At 36.8% G+C, this 22,716-nt stretch overlaps 1 protein-coding gene across 5 annotated transcripts in view; it reads right to left on the bottom strand.

Annotated features, from left to right (window-relative positions):
• Positions 1 to 22,716, bottom strand: part of NPAS3 (neuronal PAS domain protein 3) — a 596,956-nt gene that overhangs the window by 39,593 nt on the left and 534,647 nt on the right. For all 5 annotated transcript variants that reach the window (XM_090141311.1, XM_090141312.1, XM_090141313.1 and 2 more), the window contains one exon: positions 21,146 to 21,264. In XM_090141311.1, coding sequence (XP_089997437.1) covers positions 21,146 to 21,264 — 119 coding nt within the window. The remainder of the gene's footprint in view (positions 1 to 21,145; positions 21,265 to 22,716) is intronic.

Raw genomic sequence — 22,716 nt, 5'->3', positions numbered from 1 at the left:
TTTTTCCTTAATACCATTTAAAGAAAGTTGAAAGCATTTAGTTATTGAAGTGTGCTGGTTCTAATAAAGGAATTGTCAACCCTGCCCACGAGCAAACTCTCCCAGAGCTTGCTATTCCTGAATGCTGGTGATCCTGTTAGAAGTAAAAAATAAACCCAAGAAAGGACTTCTGTGGCATCAGTTCCAATATAGTTTATCATAATATCTAGGGGTAGAAAACTGGGTATATCATTTTGCAACAGAGAGGCTGAAAGGTTTTTTTTGAAAAGTTAGCCTGAATCCTGTATGTTAGGGCAACCAAGTCTTGTGACACTAAAGATAACCAATAATAAACATTCAGATGTAGCATCTTTATTTCTATCTTTGGACTGAGAAATAAAAGTCTATTTTCCTTTTTTTTTTTTTTTTTCTTTTCTTTCCCATTTCCACATTTTTATTTGATGTTGTTCTTAGCAACCCAAAAATTACCTTAGGTGATTCTGTGTTCCATGAGAAAGAATTAGATAAAACAAAATATCTGAAACTAATACATTTTACAGAGTAATACAGTAATACATTTTACAAAGAAAATGCTGTTGTCTTTGAATACAGAAATGGATTCTACAACTTAGCCTTAATTAAGACTGTAATGTTTAAGTTCTACTTCAGCTCTCCACCCAGAGTAGCACCCCAGAATCTGTTATGAAGACAGCCAAGAAAAATCATATTTGCTCTTTATTTTGTGGCTAAATGGCACGATGATCTGTGCTTCTGTCAGAAAAAAAAGCAGGGACCCACTATGATAGAGGTTGAGAACTACCATTTCAATTGCATTAATACCACAGTTCCTCTGCTTGTCATAATGGTGTTGGTACAGGCTCTTACACAGACAAGCAATTATTTTGTTGATTTTATTGCTTGCATGTTTTCTCCTAGCATGGCACTCTTCCCACTTGCTGTGTACAAACACACAAGAGTTACTGGAAGATCTTTCTTGTAAAATGCCATAACTGTGACAAAACTAAAGACGGATATCAGCAAAAAAGATTAATATTGCCTGATTATGAATGTGCTCCCTCTCACTATCAGTGATGTGTATGACTCAACTCTGTATTTCTGATTCAGAAGAAAACATATAGCAAAGTATATGAGGTAACTGTCTTCCAAATATACAACTGTGTGTCTCAGAAAAGCTGCTACACTGGGCCAGTTATCCTCTACCTCCATACAGCGAACAGGAGTGAATACAGAATGGTGTACAGTTCTCTGGCACATCTGCCAACATCTAACCTCAGCAGTTCTCTGAACGTGTTCAGTATTATATATATATCTATATATGTATTATATATAACAGTTTTTAAAAGATCTCATATGGTCTTGATATAGAACATAACTGGCATTCAGTCTTCAAGCCCCATGTCCTAGACTGTCCTTACAGAATCTGGTAGTAGGGGAATGAATGCAAGGTGACATCACCAGAGCCCTTCTAGAGAAGCAACTGCAAATCTGCATGAGCACTTTTTAAACCACAGGTCAGCATCCTCTCCTGGAATGGCCAATGGTAGCTGACAAAAGGAGACTATCAAGCTAGGCAAGCATATAAATGACATTTCACTTGCAGATTCTCCCAGGAGTTCTTAAACAAAAGGCGTGTGTTTGTTTTGGCATTCAAAGTGCCCTGTGGCAATGAGTATCACTGTTGAACTATGGACTTAGTAAGTACCTCCTTTTTCTTGCTTGGAAATTGCTATTTACTACTTTAATTTTGTTCCCCACTTCACATATTGAAAGACTGCAGAAAATTATACCCTATTCACCTTCCCTTTACAGTGACGTTTTTTCCATCTGCCTCCTTAGTCATCTTTCTTCGAAGCAGAATCTCCTAGGTGTATTTTAGCTGTTCTGCCACACTGATCAATGTTGCCACTGTTTTGCTGTTATATTATCTTCAGTTTGAGATGAGGTAGGATAATAAGTGTACTAGTATTAAAGATAAAGGCACAACATTGATTTGTACAGTGGAATAGCAACATTTTCTTTTTTGGTTTCTATTTCTAGCATTGTTTACTTTCTGATTGCTACTGAGCACTGGGCTATTCCTTTCACAGACCATATATTACAACTCTAAGGTATCTCTTCTGAGCAGTAACAGCTAGTTCGGAGCCCATCATTCTACATATACAGTCAGGATTGTTTTTCCCAAGTGTATTACTTTACATTTATCTCAACTGAATTTTATCTGCTTTTTTTATGGCCCCTTCTCACAGAATCATGAAGTTCTTGTGCTACTGTTCTCATTAGGCTTACATTTTTACAGTACAATAAGCACTGTAACTTTCCTGGTCTACTTGATTTTCATTTAATTTATGACTATGTAAAAAACCAAAGGCCCCAGGAACAGCAGTCTTTGAAAAAAAACAAGTGACCTCTTAAATAGCACTTACTAATTCCCAGAGGATGCTCCCCTTCTGCTGACAGTTTAATTTCTCTGAGAATTTCAGAGATCATGCTGATCATTCTGGAAATCCAGCTATACTATAACAAATGGAAATCTCCCACAGACGTGCTTGCTAGTTCCCTGAGAAAGCTGTGTAAAAGGCTTTGACTTTTCTTTGACATATTGTATTTATTTTTATGTCTACCAATTCTGTTCTTATTTTATTTTCAGTGAAAGTGTTGCAGGGTATAAGCCTCCTTGTGCAAAGTTGCAAGGAAAGTGTCACTTAAGACACAAGGAAGGCATTCACACTAAGCACTGTAAATTAATGTATGTGAAAAGAAAATGTATAAGAGACATCCTTGCTGAAACAAATTTCTTGCAGGACTTTCTGCAAAACATTGGACTTCTCAGATCCCTGGTTCGTCTCTATAAAATGTGAATGAGTATGCAAACCTATTTTGCACAATTCTATCAAATGCAATAAAATACGATACTGATAGCCTGCAGCACCATCAGAAGCCACTCCTGAAACATTTCAAGAACATAAAAATATAAATACATACTTTCAATCAAATCAAATTTGCAGAGAAATATTCAGCGATGAGTGCTTCATGTTTCAGTTATGTATTATCAAATCACTCCAATTTTGCAACAGATTTGCAATTCGAAATCAAGTTAATTTTGTGGAGAGGATTTTTTTTACTGGTAGTTCAAGGAATGATACTGTCACTATTAGCTGAAGTCCATCCAAACAAGGTATGTTATTTTCTTCTTAAGAAAAAAAACTTTTATTCTACTTAGAGATGGATGATCTTTGCAAAGCTCTGACCTTCTCCTTGACAGCTACAAATGGACTACTATATATGATTTGTTTCTATAAGCCACTCAATGTAGCAAGCTAGATTATAGATAGCAATTTACTAGTAAAAATCATAATAGAACAGAATTGTTTTAAATGCCAGATGTAGATAAATGGAGAGCAAGAACTGATGAGATTCATGTTCTTGAAGCTATGCTGAAGAATTACAGCAGCCTCTTGGTTTATCTGCACCTGGAATCAATTCAGTAATTTTTAATTCATTGTTTTTTTGCTGTTTGCTTAACATTTATTAATCGTTATGCAATTAATTCAAAAGTTGGCAAATTTCACATGCAGAGATTAATTTTCTTTCAGGCACCCACCACCTAGAAAACATTTTTTTGAACAACAGGTTACCAAGAAATTACCTCCACATGAATCACATTTATAAATGAGATTTAGTAAGGGTGTTGCATCCATCTATCAATCCACACGAAACCTTTCTTTATATTTGACTAAGTTTTTCTATATAATTTAATAAAATTGCAAGAAAAAATTAGGGCAGCTCTGCCTTTCACTTATTTCACTTATTTAGGAGTATGATGCATATCATGTCCTATTGAAGTAAACCGTGTGCCTGCCCCATCACCCAGCGGTCAATGAATTTGTACCTTCCAAAAATCTTCAGGTTGCTCAGATGTCAAATGTTTCTCATCTGGAATGAGAGCCACTCATTTGCCCTCAATGTCACACTCATTTATGATGGCTGAAATGTTTATTCAGAGGGGAAGTAGAGATAATGAGTGAGATTTCTTTGCTCTTGGTTACCAGAGGCTATTCATAAGACTTCAGACTCACTACATTTCTCATTGCAACAGAAACCAGCACAGAGTGAAAGGAAAAAATAGCATTGCCAACTCTCGTTTTATTATAAACCTCACCATATTTGGTGTTTAACGGAAAGACTAAAATTTCTTTTACTTGCTGGTCCCACTCCCCTCCAGCCCAGGCTGCTGCAAACTGGATAAATTGACACAACAGATTTTTTTTTATATAGACAGGCAAGGAACGTGTCTTATACAATCAGTTGATTTGTGGTCTATATGAGTCTAGAATGGATCCAAGCATTTTGTTCTCAAAAACAAGGATTTTCTCTCTCTCACTATCAACTCAGAGGTTCAGATAAATCTGCATAGTTAGGTAGAAGACACAGAATGAATTCAACACTCAGTGCAGACCTTAAGATGCACAAGTGTGCTAGCTATGATGCATAGAAGTGCTTCAGGGCTTGTAAGAAACCAACTCAGACATTTATTTATGTTTGCACAGAGAATAAAACATGGCCTTGGTTCTCTCTCCTGCAATGCTGTGAAAACTACGTAGAAAAAAACTCCAGTCTTTTCAGAATCTAAGTTAAAAATCTGAAGTAAATCCTTTGGGTGACAACTAAGGGTAGAATATACATGCACAAGGGCTGCTCTGAAAGTAATGCTACTATTTTATTATGTTGATCCACAACCTCAGAGGCAGATGTTGGTATGGCAGTAGAAGCTCAACCTTCCCACCAGTATTCTATTACATTTTGTTGCCATAAGACAGATGGTAGCAGAGGGGCAATCTGACAGAATGGTGTCTGACATGGAAGCAAAGATGAAGGCATGGAATTGAATTCCTCCATGCAGAAAAAATGGTACCCACTGACATTCACTGATGCTTGCTGAATATTTATGGAGATCAAACATTGGATGGAGGGAGTGGGTGGTACATTTCAGCAGTGACAAAAGTGACATGAAAGACAAGCCATGTTCCAGACAGCCATACACAGCAGTCACATTGAGAACATCTAAATCCATGTCAATCAGTGGATTCCAACAAGGGAACTGCACAAGGAGCTGAAAATCAGCTTTACTGCATTAGAAGCGATGATGCAAGTGTCAGAGTACTGTGAAGTCTGCACAGATGGCTCCCACAGATACCCACACAGGAGCAGAAAGACCACTGTAAGCAAGTTTGTCAGAACCTGTTGAACCAATATGAGGCTGAAGGTGGCAGTTCCCTGGATCACATCATTACCAGTGACAAGATGTGGTGTCATTGCTACAAGTTGGAGTCAAAATGGCAGCCCATGGAGTAGTCACATGTGAATTCCTCACTGAAGAAAAGTCCAAGATGCAGCTCTCAGTGGGGACAGTGATGTACACTGTTTTTGAGACTGGCAAGAACTGATCCTTCTGGATTTCCTGCAATCTGGACACACCATCAACTCTGACTACTATATTACAATGCTGACCAAGCTGAAGGCTCAAACCTCCAGGGTAAGGACATAGAATTAGACAACTTTTCTCTTGCAACATTAATGTCAGGCCTCACACCAGTTTGAAGATTGTGGATCACATGGCTGGACTGTTCTATCCACCATATAGTCTGGATTTGGCGACTTCTAACTTCCATCTGTTCAGGCCAATGAAAGACAGACTGTGTGGGTAACCTTTTCCTGGCAATGATGCCATCATAGCAGCTGTGAAACAGTGGTTTACCTCCTCTGGTGCAGATTTTTATGAGTGCAGCAGGCAGGCTATTATTCATTGCTGGCACAAATGCACATCTAATGGTGGCAGCTGCTAAAAAATAACGCTTTGTAGCTGAGAATTTGCTTTATCAAATAGTATTATTGTTTTCTCTGGACCTGTAGTAGTTTCCATGGAAATAAACAGGAGGCATTACTTTCAGAGTGACCTAAGTACTTTCATATATGCTTTAATCACATGATCAGTCCAGTGATTTAGTGGGACTGTGTATATGATTTATTTGCAAAATAAGTTTTTATATGGCCTTGGAATCAATTGATAAGATTATTAGAAATCTGTACAGCATTTAACAAAGCAATATCAATGGGTTTGTATAAAATGTAATTGGAATCTACAAAAATAATGCCAAATGCCATAGAACAGTATTTCTAATAGATTTTAAAAATCATCCTATGGAAACTTTTTTGCAAGTGCATAAATTCCCTCATCAAAATCTATGGAATCTTTACAGATACCGTTAGGAAAAAAAAAATAAAAAAAAATTTTTAAAAAATCACATGATTCTTATTAAACCTGATAGAACTTCTCAGAAAGGAAAGGAAAATAGGCTAGGAACATTTGTAAATGTTGGAAGCATTTAAATATTTTGACTTGGTGAGCAACTAGTAGCTCAGTAAGATCCAGTGATGCCTAGTATTGCCTGGCCATGTAAAACAGCTCTGGATTTGGCTCATTATCCTGTATAAATCACTACTATTAACAATTCTCCTCTTTTGTCATCCACTTATGTCAAGAACTTCCTGTAAATCTCAGGTGAAATCCACAGGACATTTTGTAGAGAAATGTGCTTTGTATAATTGAGTGTCTGGTTTAGCTGCTCAATTTAAAGCAAGCCATGGCTACAACACTGTATATTTTGTTGGATGTATTTTCTGGCTTTGTGTGGTATTGGCTGCATGATCTGATAAAAACAGAGGCTAAATGAACTCAACAATTTGTATTCCTACAGCCACAAGTTTATTGGCTTGGTTTTTTTTCCTTGGCTCTGTCTGTAAGGTTCATTACTTACAGTTACTGCAGAATCAATTTGAAATGGCCAAAATCAGTGATGGAATTTATAGCACAATAAACGTGCTGCCGTACAAGTGCTGTTACACATGAAAGGGTCTGGGAATATTATTTTCAGCAATCCTTCTACATAGCAGAGTGTTCTGTTTTTATCAATTTAACGGAATCATCACAGGCATATTCTGAGAGGTGTAATCCTGACAGCTACACAGCAGATTTTCTCTGAGGCAGATATTTTTACAGGAAAACAATATTATTGATAAAATCTTAGCATATCAGAACACAGAAGGGAAACTGAACACATCTTTTTCATTCTTCACATCAGGCATCTGCATTTCTATTTCAACAGAAAACCCAACCCTGAACCAGAAACAGTTTAAGAAAACATTCTCACATTCCTGAGATATATATTAATTAGTCCTCAATTTAGCAACTGTGCAATCTACAGTAAGAACACGTGGTAGGCACTACATTTTGTGGAAAACACAGAAGGCACCTGAAGCTAAAACAAAGTATATATACAGGCAACTCCGATGCTGAAGTTTAGAAAGATTCACATTTCTGTTTAGTCTATTTTTCTTTCCAAGTATCTCTATTATAGACATCTCATATTTTATGCCACTGGAAGCCAGAAAGTTTTAACTTTAGCATGATGCATTGTGAAAAAGTACAGAAGAGACAGATGGCAGGCTGCCCTCCCCAGAACTCAATTTCATACACGCATGTGATTGCTAATAGGCAGGTACTAAAAAACAATTTTCCTTGATGGAGAAGAGCTGATAAATTATCAACGTAAACTTCATCTGTGGTTGCTCCAGTGATCTAAGGCTCTTCTGTGAGTTTCATACCATCAAAGTCTGCATCTTACAACCAAATCAAAATTTATGAAAGCATATGACTATAAAGTGACTGAAAGCAACTCATAATGCATGTTTGTCTACTGTGATTCAGCTCCTTGCTTCTTCAGGGAAAACTGTGAACTGTGTCCAGTGCCACTTTTCTAATCTTGGGCACGTGACTGTGGGAGAGCCAGGCCAGGTTTGGTGATGCCTGTTGAGCTAGTTAAAATTGGGCACTGCACTTAGGTGCCTCTTAAACATAGCACTAGCTCTACCAGTAGACTGACCTCACCAACACAGTCTTTGTAATAACACAAAATGATCACAAAAATTGAAAGCAGTCCATTATCTACAGCAAAAAATGTATGTATTTAATCATTTAAATAGGGACAAACAAAAAGAGGAGAAATGTATCTCCAATATTCAGAAAAAAACAGGCCTGGAAATTGCAAGACATGATTGAATTGAAAGGGCTCATTGCATTCACATGAAATAAACATTCCCTTCCTGCACACACACATTGTTCAGGAAAATTCACAGAATTGCAGAATTGTAGGGGCTGGAAGGGACCTCTAGAGATCAAATAGTCCAACCCCCTTCCAAAGCAGCCTCCCTAAAAATTGCTTAACAATTTTTGCATTGAATAAGACTTACCTGCATTGATAGTGTAAAGTGCTCATTTCAGATGTAAACATTTCACTGTGGCTGGTAGCTACTAGTTACAATGTTTTGAAAGGCTTGTAACTATTAAATATCAGCATGCCTGTAGGAATTCAGGTCTGTGAAGCAGTAACTCAACAGCAGATGAGCTCTGACTGCTCTGATAAAAAACATATTTGCCTTGAACAAAATGAAGTAATGTTCCCACTACATATTTGATTAGAAAAGTTTCTTGATTGTGAAAAGACTGAAACATTTTGTAACAGGGAAGATGTTGCTTGCAACAAGGTCACTAATTCTATAAAGTGAAGCCATGGGAAGAATCCATAATTCTTGAATTTTCTTTTAACTAGAACAATACCATCAATAAGAAAGTCATTGAACTTCCATCCTCTTGTTTTAGTCATTTGCACTCTATATTACTCTTCATACGTCCTTAAATGAAAAATAAAAGAACAGGAATAGAGCAGAATATATCTCAAAATTAGGAAGTTAATCAAACTTGGGCAGAGATACTCTTTTAATGGAGTTACTGATGTTATATATTGTTTGGCCTAAGATGAAAAATTTAGAATAGAATAGAATTATAACTGATGAACTGTGTATAAAATAAACAGAAAAGAGGAGTGGGAATGGGAGCTTTTAATGTGTTATCACAAAGGAAAGTGAAAAACATGTTGATTACAACTGATAAAACAGAACTTGGCTGTGTCCTTTTAATGACAAACAATTCATGCAGCACTGCGAACAAGAAGTTCAGAGAGAATAAAATACCTATCCAGAAACAGTGAAATAAAAACTGTATCCTCTTTAGGGTAACCTCTTCAGAGCTCATACCTCTATGTAATAGGTATGGATTGCTAATATGGGTTCCAATATGAAGTTTGCATTAAAATTTCCACCTCCTGTAATACACTTAATGTTTTCATTTGTCTGAGGTCTTTTGCATGAATTTTGAATTGAAAAAAATAAGACATGTAATCTTCCAAGCTCAGATACAGATTATTTTCCTTTAAACAGGTACAAAATTCCTGGTTCTAAGTAGTTTCAGCCAAATAGTATAGCAGTAACAATTAAATTTTTTTTTATTTCATAGTGGTTATAGATGCATTAAGGAGTATAAGCTCTAGAGTCAGTATAAGCCTTACTCAGCTTTCTTTAAAAGCATTGGGAGTAATAAAGACTTCCATTTTATCTTCAGTGAACTAATACTGCTGAAATATCACCTCATTTTTGATGTCAGCAGTGATTTCTTTTTACCTCCATGATGTCAAATGGGAATTATTATTATTAGTATGACAGTTTCCTAATAATGTTGTAAAAAGGAGAAACTGAAATTCTTTTCACCAAACATTCTTATTCTACTTCTTCCACAGGGTAAAGCAGATGGGCTTAACCAAACACTGTACTGAATAAAGATATTCTTCAGCTACTACCACTGTGTAAAACAAACAAATCAAGAAGCATGCCTCAATATTTAGAAACAGAAGCATAATATCTTATTGGGTGATATAGTATTATATAAGCATTATGAATAATAGAGCAAAAGGATATTTGTACTATAGAAAGTTTTTCTGGGAAATGTAGCATGAAGCTTATGATCAACTTTCTGTTCCAGAAGACAAACATAGTAAATTAGTATGCAGATGCACCAGGTTAAGTCAACAGCTAAAGGGAATAAAAACTTCATGCAATGGTCCTTGTTCTACCACCAGCTTTACATATAGCATACTAGTTGTAATGCTGTAATGTAATGGAAAGTCAGAGACAACAGTGGAGTAGCAAAGTCTTTGGCCACAGCAAATGAGGACAAGCCAAAAAGCAACAGCAGCCGTGAACACAGAAATGAAAGAAAACAAAGCTGCTTACCTTTAGAAGACCTCAGGTAGGCACAGATCTCTAGAAAGACACCTTTGTGTCTACCACAAAGCCATAAATGAGGTCAGGATCCACCCCCTTTCAGTCACTCAGGTATATTGCATGCACCTGAGAGCCCTGGGATGGCCCTACCTTCCCACCAGGTTCTCAATTACTGTTTCAGGCTGTGATTTAGCATTTCTGCTGCACTGGTGTTGGACACATGGGTGAAAAACTTTGTCTTTCCCTTCTGTTAAACAGGTGGATGCATAGGAACCTTACATCATGTTGACAGCAAATTATATTAAAAATCTGTCTTCTAAGGATGTGACAGACTTTAAACATTATGTAGACACTTGTTCATGTAAAAAGTCTCCGAACTTGGAGAATGGTACTATCTGTGTGAGTGAGATATTTTGACTTGCTAGTACTTTCACTTTGGTCCAAATAGAAATGATTCTTATCATTTCTACACATGTGTATTACATTTTTTTCCTTCATGCTAGATCATTAAGCTTGCAGGCATACAGTTCTTCAAGGTGGAGAAATTTATGGTGAATGTGAAAAAATATTAAGTAAATTGAAAAAAAAAAAAACCAAAGCCTCTCTATATAGTTTGTTCTCATACAAGAAAGGCAAAGTTTGTAAGGATCCAAGCCAGCTACCAGTCCAGGAGGTGGCTGCTGCCAGTCCTGCTCCTGTCCCACACTGAGGAGGCCTGAACAATAGACTCATGGATCTCCCCTGGGCTAAATCCAAGTGGTAGGAAAACGTGCTTCCCTGCTGTTCTATTTCTTTCTGAGGAAAAGAATTTTGAAGTAGCTGTTCTCCAGGTGGTATCCAAGTTTGAGAACAGGAGTTCATGAGACCCAAGTTTGAGAACAGGAGATGTTCTATAAATAAGTTCTATAAAAAGTTCTGCTAAACTTTGCTCCATTTCATTGATGTGTTTTTAATTTGGCATCTCACTTTGCCTATTTAGGGCAACCATCAAAACAAAGGAAGTATCAGTCTGAGAAATTGAAGTGCGATGTGTCAGAACACAGAGATGATTTGACAATATTCATGCATTAGGAAGAAAGGCTGAAGATGAAATCCTGAATGCAATCGCAGCTGGCTCTGACACAAACAACCATTGTTATCTTTGGCACATTACTTGATCTCTTGGCATGTCAGCGATTTTCAACCTCAGAGGAGAGTTGCAGGAGTACATTCATTAATATAAACAGCATTATAAGCAAAAGGAAAAAGCCTACAAAAGATGCCACTTTCTAGAGGTTTGAACCTGCACAAAAAGTAAAAGTTTAAAAAACACATAGGAGATAGTTAAAAAATGAATGAGAAGCAAAGACTCATTCCAAGTTCAAGACTTGGTAAAAACACAATTCTGTGTTCATACAATTTATGCACTATGCAAATAAACAAATGCAATTATTACATGAAGAAGTCATGAGCAGGGGAAAAAAAAGTAACTTTTATAATGGTTCAGCAGGCATGACTTTAACAGGACAAAGGAATAGTCTGATACTTACGAACTGTTGGCAGCTAACAGATTTTAACATGTACTGAATCGAAGAACTAGTGATGAAGGAAAGATTACTGGGAAATTCATAATGACAATATTTAAATAGGATTTTAAATATTTCCAGCTGTTGAAGAATTTTTCTTTTTCTTTTTTTTTTTTTTAATTTCAAAGAATGTATGATTGAAAAAAATTAATAATATGACCAAACTTGTGTAGCTAGTATTATGTAAAAAGTGCTGTACAACCATAGCTATTCAATGGAACATGTAAACTTAATGGTGCCCTTCCTTTTGTGGAGTAGATGAAGATACACAGAGCTTCATCTCCTTGAGTGCAGAAGCTGCACTCTTTCCTGATGTCTGTGTCACAGGTGGGTGATATATTCAAAAGGAACTACTTTCCCAGCTAAATCAGCCTGTGACAGATCACAGTTTAACGAAGTGACAAGTAGGTACCAAATCTATGAAACTCTAGAAGATTTTGTTTAGAATTGTCATATGATTCTTCAATAAATATTTCCTTGCAGAGGTAACAGTGAAAAATAGCCTCTTGCAAAACTGTAGTGTTGTCCCTGTAATTCACCAATCACAGTGTTTATACAAATGGTAAATACACATACGTTTTTGCATAAAATATCAGGATTATACCTTTATGGCTATCAGTTCAAGACATCTATTTTCTACCTAACAGCTATTGATCTCATGTTACTATATCAAGCTATTATGCAGAATATGAGAAAGTATATTACATGTAAAATTCACTGAAATGCAAGTTTGGGAACCTTCCATTTAGTTTTACCTTAGTTCTGAATTTCATTGATTCCTTCACACTCAATAAGATTTTAACAGATAGTGCTTCTGCAAGTATCCACCAAAGAGCAAGATGTTCTCTTTTAAATTAACTTTGTTAGCTGCATTTTTTCAGCATATAAGCTTCTTGTCTTTCCTAAGCATAATTTAGAGAAAAATTCTGAACAGTTGAAAGGAGTAGAGATAATTAAGAAGCTACAACTCTGTATTTACACATCTAATATGCTGTTTACATTATGAAAAGGAGATAGGACATAATATCCACTGTTAGCAGTTACAAAAACAGCCAAGTGGGGCAGAGATGTTGGCAAAAGCATCTGCCTGAATTCTGGCTGATGATTCCTCACAGAACACAGAGCACTTTGCTCCTAAATGAGGCATATTCCCATTCACTAACAAAAAGTAGAGGTATAAAACAAGAGATGATAACTTCAGAAGACTTTGGAGACTGAAGACCACTTGTCTTCAGCAGGCATGCCCAGCTAGGACCCTGATAACTTTCTCCCACCATGTCACAGGAGGTACTTTGTGCTCCTTGTGCTGGTTAGTGTTCACTCTCAGGCCTATTGTGCTATGAGTTCACAACTAGATAATTAGTGCTTATGAATGAAAGTGCAACAAACAGTCAGTAAATATTGGTTTTTGAAATAATGGTAGATTTGGCTTGAAGACAATCTCTCTCTATATTTTTTTTTAATTTAAAAAAAATTATTATTATTGTTAATGTATCAGAGTAAATCTTGACCTCATTGTTTTCTTTCACTGTTATAACCACTGACTATTAATAAAAGTAACTTCAGAATAATACTGCTTAAAAATCAGAATCAAGGGAATTTGCTGCTAATTTTGCCATAAACTATGAAAATAGTTTATCTCTCAAAAAGAAGTCTGTGTTTGCTCAATTTAATATTTTCTTTCTTTCAGAATCCAGTCTAAGATCTAAGGTATTTCTCACATATGCAATTTAGACCACACTGCAACAGAATCACAACTCTCAGTCACATAAGTTTTAAGGCAGTCCTTGAGGAAAAACAGGGCCTGATGCAAGTGTCACAAATACTACAGCTGAACTCAGCAGGAGAAATGATCAAAGTCTGAATCTATCTTTTAAAGAAGGTCATTAATAAAAGGGCGTTTATATAACACTAACTGGTTAGTTTCATTAACACTCCTATAATTAAATGCCTAACATGTCTCCAGGTGATAAAACAGTGCTACAAATCCTGGCTGAAAGATGCTCAGCCCTGAAAATGTTTTTTGAGAAGATGGAGCTAGTAGCTGCTGAACACTTTTAAGAAAGTGGTTAATGTATTTAGATGTCAAATGTGAACCAAGCTTTTCCAGACAGCTTTCCTAATAGAATCTCACAACTCTATAGCAAGGCATAAAATGAACTCTAGTCTTCTTAATCCTGTGGCAGACCATCTTTTCCTGAACCGAATCTTTATATCTATAGGTAGATACTTCATAAGCCTCTGATTGGCCCATTAGTATTTTGTACTTTTATAAGTAATGCTGCAACTTTACTAGCTAAGAGACTTCCTTTTGACTAAAAGGTCATCGATTTACATGGGTGAATTCTCGATCAGTTCTTTCTCTCTGACAAATTACCTTTAAGTCTTCTCAGTACTGAAAAGTCTGGGGAATGCATGTGCTGACATTTAGAAAACTCTTCAGATAATGCTTCCTGATGTTGGTTTCTTATTCCTTCTTCACTCAATTAAGGAGGTGTGGCAGTAGCCATGTGATGAAATGCTAAATTCTGCAGTTTTCTTTTTTTTCTACTGAAAAAGGTCAGGATACCTTTCTGCGATAGAGTAAAATGCTTCACAAAAGATTTCAAGGGAGAAAAGTATGAGAAAAGAAGAAAAGAATTTAGGCCAAGCTGGAAAGTGGGATATGTGAATTCCCTCAGGCTGTGGAGGGAATTAAATCTGACATAGTCCACATCCCAGAAATCATTAGACTATTATGCAAAAAAAGAACTTCCTCTTTCTTCTACCTTTCCTATTCCCCTTAAAGGAAAGGTGTTTTCAGCTATGTTCTTAACAAGCTCATGTTGTATTGGATCCTTAAATTGATCTTGGCATAAGGACATCTTAATTCTGAAGTTCAGGTGAACCTTTCCCTTAGATAGAAAACAATCATTTCAGTTTTAGATTAAATCAAGAAAATCACTAGGTATCACTAGGCAAATGCATTTGCACAAGGTAAGTGCAAAATGGCATGGTTTGTTCCTTTAACAGAGATCTGCCTGCCTTGACTTCTTGAATTAATGAATCTAAATGCTGTCAAGAACTACATTTATAATGCACGTCTGAGATTTCCAACTTTCACCCAACTATTCAAGTTGTTCTAAAAAAGAAATAATAAAAATTATTAAATTTACATTCTTAATGAAGTCAGGATTAGAATAAAAAAAGGATTAGAATGAAAAAATGATAATAGAACTGTGATGGACATAAAATTGCAACAAGAAATTTAGATTTTCATTTTCAAAATTCACATTTAAACAGTGCTAATTTTGTTAGAATTTTAAATGCAAAATCTGAAAGCACACTCAGAAAATGGTTAATCACTATGGTAGAAAGATAACACTGAACAAAATGAAAAGATGAGTTCATATACACAAGAGAGAGTAATCTGAGAAAACATTTTTATGACGTTTTAAATACTTCTCAGATTTTCAAGTTTATATTATTTAAAATATTTTGTTATTCAGTAACTGATGAATGAGGCATAGCTAGCCAAATTTGAATCTTCCATTACTGAAATGCAGATACTTGATGTGTGAACAAAACTTCAAAACTTACAAACTAAGCTTGCTATGTCAAATCTTTTGTATAGCAATTTATTTAATTTCATGCACTATGTTCACTGGTATGTAAAATTATGCTGTCGAGATGATGGTTTTAAGAGTCCTTTGTGATATAAAAAATAAGGAATGAAGATAACTTTGCTCTCTTCATTGTAATTTGGTCAGTTTGATTAAGCTTGCTTATATTCCCTAATAAACTATTTTATATACAAAGAATATCAGGGAGAGCAGATGTAAATACCTGCTCTCGGCTTTGATAAGATCTGTGATTCTGTAAAGTTGTGATATAGGGCTTACAATACTGAGAACCAATATAGCTGTATGCCATACTTGACGAACCTGATCTCCTTCTATGACTGAGTGACCCACCTGGTGGGTGAGGGAAAGGCTGTTAATGTCGTCTACCTAGATGTCCGCAAAGTCTTCAACACTGTCTCCCACAGCATTCTCCCGGAGAAGCTGGCAGTCTATGGCTTGGACAGATACACTTTTTACTGAGTAAAGAACTGGCTGGGTGCCTGGGCCTGAGGGGCAATGGTGAGTACCAGCCGGCAGTCATGAGTGATGCTCTCCAGGGGTCAGTATTGGTATTGAGTGCACTCTCAGCAAATTTGTAGTCAGGTAATACCAATCTGCCTGGGAGTAGGAAGGCCCTACAGAGCGATCTGGACAGGCTGAATAGCAGAGCTGGAGCCAGTAGGATGAAGTTCAGTGAGACCAAGAGCTGAACCCTGCACTTCAGCCACAACAATCCCAGGCAACACTACAGGCTTGGGGCATAGTGGCTGGAAGAGTGGCTGTAGAGGAAAAAGACCTGGGAGCATTGGTTGACACTGGGCTGAACATGAACCAGCAGTGTGCTCAGATGGTCAAGAAGGCCAATGGCATCCTGCCTTATATCAGAAATAGTGTTGCCATCAGGACCAGGGAAGTGATCACCCCTTTCTACTTAGCCCTGGTGAGGCTCCACCTTGAGTTCTGTGTTCAGTTTTGGGCCCCTCACTACAAAGAAAGACATTGAGGTGCTGGAGCATGTTCGGAGAAGGGCAACAAAGCTGGTGAGTCTTATGGGGAGTGGCTGGGAACTTGTTTAGTCTAGAGACATTATTACTCTCTACAACTACCTGAAAGAAGACTGTATTGAGTTGGGCATCGACTTCTTCTATGTAATAAGCAATAGGACTAGAGGGAATGGCTAAATGTTGTTCCAGGGGAGATTCAGGTTAGACGTTAGAAAATACTTCTTCTCCAAGAGAGTGGTCAGGTGCTGGAACGGCCTGCACTGGAGGTGTTCAAGAAACATTTAGATGTTGTACTGAGCAACATGGTTTAGTGGGAAATACTGGTGATAAGCGGATGGTTAAACTGGATAATCTTAGAGGTCTTTTCCAACCTTGGTGATTCTATGATTCTGACAATTCTGTGCCATACTAAAGGATTTCAGGACTCCTGAAAGTCACATATATCTATATATTTCTCTATGTATCTCTCTCTGTATATCTAATAACATTGGCTCAAAAGTCTAAGGTTAGATTTTGCTCAGTGCATGACAGCTGCTCTATTTACTTCCAGTTATTGAACTGTCTGCAGCATACTCATTGCCTTGTGATCTCAATGGTTTTGAAGTTTTAATGACACAAAAATGGAGAATGCTGCTGACACTGGCACTTCTTGTTGACACCGAATGTGCCAAAATGAGGCACCTAGGTAGCACACTAGGTAGAAAGTACTACTCCAAGTAGAAAGGTAAAACCTGCCGGATTTTTAAAATGATCTTTTCTCTGCAGACTGATAGGCAAGAACTTTGATTGCCATATGTGTAAGAATACAGGACAATAGACACATCGAAGCTGGAATAACATAAGTGGGTAGGATAGCAACCCTTCATAGGAGAAAAACAGGAAAAGAGATAAAATGGAGCAATAAAAATCCAAGTGAAATAATAATAATAAAAAAACTTCTATAAAAAAGGAAAAAAAAAAGGAAGATGTTACAAGAAGCTTATAAAGATGAGGGAGACAGAGTTTTTATACAGTCTGATAGTGATAAGACAAGAGGGAATGATTTTAAACTAAAAGAGGATAAATTCAGATTAAATGTTAGGCGGAAATTTTAATCAGAGGGTGGTGAGGCGCTGGAACAGGTTGCAGAGAAGTTGTGGATACTCCACCCTGGAGGTCCTCAAGGCCAGATTGGATGCGACCCTAAGCAGCCTGACCGTGTGGGGCGTGCAATCCTGCCCACAGCAGTGGGGTTGGAATAGGATAGTTCTTAAGGTCACATCCAACCCAAGCCATTCTATGACTGTATGATTCTACTATATATTTTCAGCAGAGAAAAACAGTAAGGCTCTGTATCATGTATTTTAGACAAGAGTTGTAGTGGTAGTACATTCTGAGTTCTACAGTGAATTTTCTCTTTTTATTTGTTTTCAATGTTTTTTGTCAGCTGACTACATTTTATTTGACTTTTTTTTTTAAGATCATTGATTTACACAGTGAGAACTGAATAACTCTCTAGACTGTGTACAAACTCTTTTCATACATACTCTGGGACTAAGTATATTCTAAATCAGGAAAATCCCATTCTAGGATGGTGCTGGGGAAAAAATGAAAGGGGAGGAAAGAGGGTGGATTAATCATATAGCAGACTTCTCACTTCAGACTTCTAAGGTTATATCATTCATGAAAAAAAAAAAGCCATTATCTACATCTTTAGGTATTATTCAGGACTAATTAAATCAGTCCAGGAAGGGTCTATAAACAGGGTTCATCTCATGTCAGAGCAGTCAGGAACAAAGTCTCTTTGAGGCACACATCTATGGATCTTTGTAAGTCTATTAGGGTGGGTTTTGTTCCCACATTTCTTTTCACAGAAAATTAGTCCTGACTAGATCAACCCAAATGATTAATCAATCTCCTTCTCTGACTGTTTTCAATTTTATGTGATTTTCCTGAGGCTGGGATCACTCATTCTGAAAATTGCCTAAGCATCTTGTGGACCACCTCAATCATTTGCTGTCTAAGGAAAACATTCATCAGCAGTCCTCAAAGGGGAGAAAAAATGAAGAGACAGTTCTGAGTTCACCAAGAGTTTGGAACAAGAAACATTTCACAAATATACAAAATTTTTTGTCACTGCTGGAGGTCTGAATCCATGGGGAGCTGCGTACCTTTGGCAAACCTAAAATCTGACTCTCATAAGATACCAAGTTCCCAATACACTGCTCCCAGTGAATGTCTGCATGCTTGGTTATGAGGGTGACCCATACACAACAGAAGGGCTTAAGGGAAGCTATTAAGCGAGGAGGGAAAATTCAGTGCTTTCTAGTATACTGAAGCAGTGGCTTCTGAGCTGGTCTGCTCCACCAGGATTTCCCTCAGGAACTCTACTGCACATGGCCCCAGCCAGCACAGTGCTTCCTGACTAAGGGCTGGAGGTCTTTCAGGGCCCTCTGACACAGAATGCCTTCAGATCTCATGAGCTTTGCCAGTATTACATAAGTATTTTTCCTCTTGATAATTTCTTACTGCTGTGCATCCTTAAGTCTCATGGATCTTTCCTAATTTTTATAAAATATATACCTAAACAAATTCCACAGGTCTACAGTTGATTTCTAGAAATCAATGAACAAGCTGGCAACTTTCCTTGAAGTATAGATGATGTTCTCCGTAGCAGTTGAGTTTTTTTTATGCTTGCCTAGTACACTGAGAGTGACGTTTAAACAAAGCAGTTTTTACTTCTGCTTAAAAAGACACTCACATGATCAAACTCTTCTAAAATGAATATATGGTTTTACTGAAACTCACTGAAGCTAAAGATAATTATCATTCCATAGAACACAGAGTGACAATAACCATGTTTTTGTAAAACTGTCAAAGTGCTATTTATACAACTGGACACAGCTGAATTTAGTCAAACACTGTCAGGTACAAAATCCTCCAAAATGTCAAAAATCCATTGAACTATGCTTCTGTATTTACACCTGCCTAGGATCTGCACACTGTATCTACAAGTTTATTCATGCGGATGCATTGCTGCCTCATGGAAAAATTTGGGGAAAAAAAAGGTTTTAGTTATAGACAGTTTTGTCAGCTATCATATTTTTACTTTTTTTCTCATTCTTCACGTCTAGCAGTAGTTGCTTAAAAATGGTATCAGGTTTTTCAGTTGTAATTGTACTCTACCTGTGACAGCTTGGTTATGGTTTTCAATGTTTCAGTGAGGTATCTGCAGGTTTCAGAAGAGAAATGAAGCTACACTTTTATGGTAGATATTACTATGTCTTCCTGAGTATTTAAAAAACTGTATTATAACAAGATAAAATCTACTTGTGTAACCAGCCCATGTCTTATTTTGGTGCTCATGTAAACTTGTCAGGAGTTCAAGAAGAAACAATGACAACATCACGTGCATGTCTTCCTTGTGTACTCACCTATATCTAGAAAAAAACATCAGACAGCGAAATCCAAAGATGAATTCTCTAATTTTTTCCCATTACCACTACAGCAAAAATATTCAGCAGTGCAAGTTCTCCGCCAGTCTAACTTTGCCCTAGATAGGCAATGCCTCATGACAGACCTATGTCTAATAATGAAAATAACTTCAATAACCTACCCATTCATTCGCCTCCTTCCTCCTCAGACTGACAATACAATTTCCAGTCTTGTACTTTCTAAGACTTGTAAACCTGTCAGTATGAACAAATACTACACGCAATCTTTCAGGTGCTAACAACTAAGCAGATGATAACTTTTGTTGTATTAAGAAATTGTTCATTTGGATCTCAAATTCCAATTGCAACTACTTTAATCATCTTGAAACTATCCAACAGGAGAACTTTCATTCATTTGCCTGCAAAGAAGATATTTCTGTATTTCTACCAAGAGAATTTTTCTCCTCAGGTGGACTACCTTGATGTCATATTCACAAAGAAGATTTTGGGATGAGTGAACTGGGGAATTTTACTTCAAAGCTCCTCTAAATCTTCCTCTGAAAACTAAACAGAAATGTTCTTGAAATGTTTTTAAATGAACATTGACAAGCACCTTCTCTAAATACAGACACATTATCAGACATTCTTCCTTGCACTACTCTTTTAATTTGTATAATACTTAATGGATGGCATATTTCATTCCACAGGTTCACAATGTTAAAAATGTGCTATTGCTTCTAGTTTTAGTATACCACAAAGCCAGTGATAGCTACAGGCACTATGAGCAATATACGACTGAAGAAAAATGAGATTACTATTGATAAGAAACAAGAGCATTTCATATCTTAAAAGAGTAAGAAATACAGTAAATATGATCCCCAGAAGCAGATACCCCTCAGACAGACAACAAAAGAAAAATGGAGGAAAAGTATCATTATGGCTTGCTGTTTCCTTCAGCTAGAACAGCAGTGAAATTAAATAGCTCTAGCAAACAGTCCGCATGGAGAAGCCTACATCTCTGAGAAAACATATAACCTAAAGACAACTAACAGTCTACCTAAATGAGTAGTAATTTTCCTCGAGGGAAAAAGTGATTTTACTGTGACTCACATACTTTGAGAAAATGTACCTTTACTGTGGAAGTGCTGCTCTTTTGAGGGTCTTCATGCTATAATCAATGTTTACTGTAATAACGATCAATTTAATGGATGTGTAGAACTACTACCAAACCTTAGGCTGGAAATAACGCACTAATGATTCTTTAACAAAAGAGTTGAAATATACGCAAACATGAAACGGTTCCTTCCTCTGACTGTTAATGTGTCTTTGCTACATGAAAGAATATAATTTAAAAATGTCAGTATTTCACGCTACAATGCAACCCTTACCTTATATCCTGACGATTTGATGTGCACTCCTCTCTTGGTCAGTGTAGATTTCATTCGGATGAAAAAAGAGCGCTCTAGAGTGTTGTCAGTGGTTAGTAAACTGGGGCTTGTAGATTCCACTAGGGAATAGAAAAAATACATATATACATAATTTAGATTTTATACATCCCTTCTAAGCTACTTTTCAGGTGCAATCCTTGAACTCACTAAAAATAAATGACTGATGGTTGCTAAGAGTGCTGTAATCAATTTACCTCGTTTAGAAAATGTTTACTTAGCAAAAAAAAAGAAAAAATTGAAAAATATATGTATACTCAGTAAGTCTCATTTTCAAGTTCTTTTCCCCATAGAATTTTTTTTTTTTTTTTTTCCCAGAGATTTGCCTCATTAACTCTTTCTTGCACAGTTTTGCTATGAATGCATTTCATAGAATCACTGAATGGCTTAGGCTGGAAGGGACCTTAAAGTCACTGTTTCCAACTCCCTGCTGTGGACAGGGTTGTCACCAAGAGGATCCAGAGTCCCCATCCAACCCTCCAGGGATGGTGCATCCACAGCTTCTCTGGGCAACCTGTTCACTGCCTCACTGCCCCCTGAGTAAGGAATTTCCTCCAAGCTGGATGCTTGCATCTAAAGCTCTCGTAATTAAAAACATAATCTATCACTATCAGATCATGTAAAAATAAGTCCCCCTCCTGCTTATAACATCCCTTCAGGAATGGGAAGGCCACAACGATTCTCCCTGGGGCCTTTTCTTCTCCAGGCTAAGCAAGCCCAGCTCCCTCAACATTTCTTCATAAGAGAGGAGCTCCAGCCCTCTGAACATCTTCGTGGCATTTTAAAAGTAGTGGACTTCTTCAGTGTTTTATGAAGAAGAAAGGGTCACCAAGGAAGCAATTCTGTTTGCTGAAAGAGGCAGCAAATTCTACAGACTTTTATTCCCAAGATTCTTTTTCTTTCTTTCCTAGGATAACAATTGCTGTTCGTGAATGCCCTGATTTCTCCGTTACTGAGGGTTAATTATTATCAATAAAGAAATAAAGCAACTTGAAGTAAAACATGCCCATGTGACTGAGGCATTATTATTATTACCATTATTGATAATAATCATAATTTATTTGTTGGTGACTAACTAGTAACGAACGATGTTTTTCAGCTTTTCCTTTAAGTGGTGGATCTCACCTTTGACTGTCACTTCCTCAACTGCAACCATTTAAAAATAGTAAATAAATACTCTTAGTATAAATTATGATAAACTATTGGTTACAACAATAATTAGCAACAAAATATTCTCTACACAATCTTTATTCTTGCTGTTTTTCACCCTGACAACCAACAGTTCCCTACCTCTTCCCAAAATATTGTGTATGGGAAAATTCTGGAATAGACTTACAATAAGTAAGCACTAATAGAGCTTAATTCACATTCAGTTTCAATTAGTAATTAACACTGAATAAAAAGTTATTTTGAAATTGTGAAATTATTCTGCTACTGTTCTAAAGAACCAACCAAATTACTAGTGGAAAGTTTTAAAGTATTTGACAAGCATGTTATGCAGTGAACAGAAACAC

Source organism: Phasianus colchicus, chromosome 5, assembly GCF_987193195.1.
Source record: "Phasianus colchicus chromosome 5, bPhaCol1.hap1.1, whole genome shotgun sequence".
In the NCBI taxonomy this organism is placed as follows: Eukaryota; Metazoa; Chordata; class Aves; order Galliformes; family Phasianidae; genus Phasianus; species Phasianus colchicus.
Note: the sequence above shows the minus strand (reverse complement) of the source record. Positions and strands in the feature narration are given on the sequence as shown.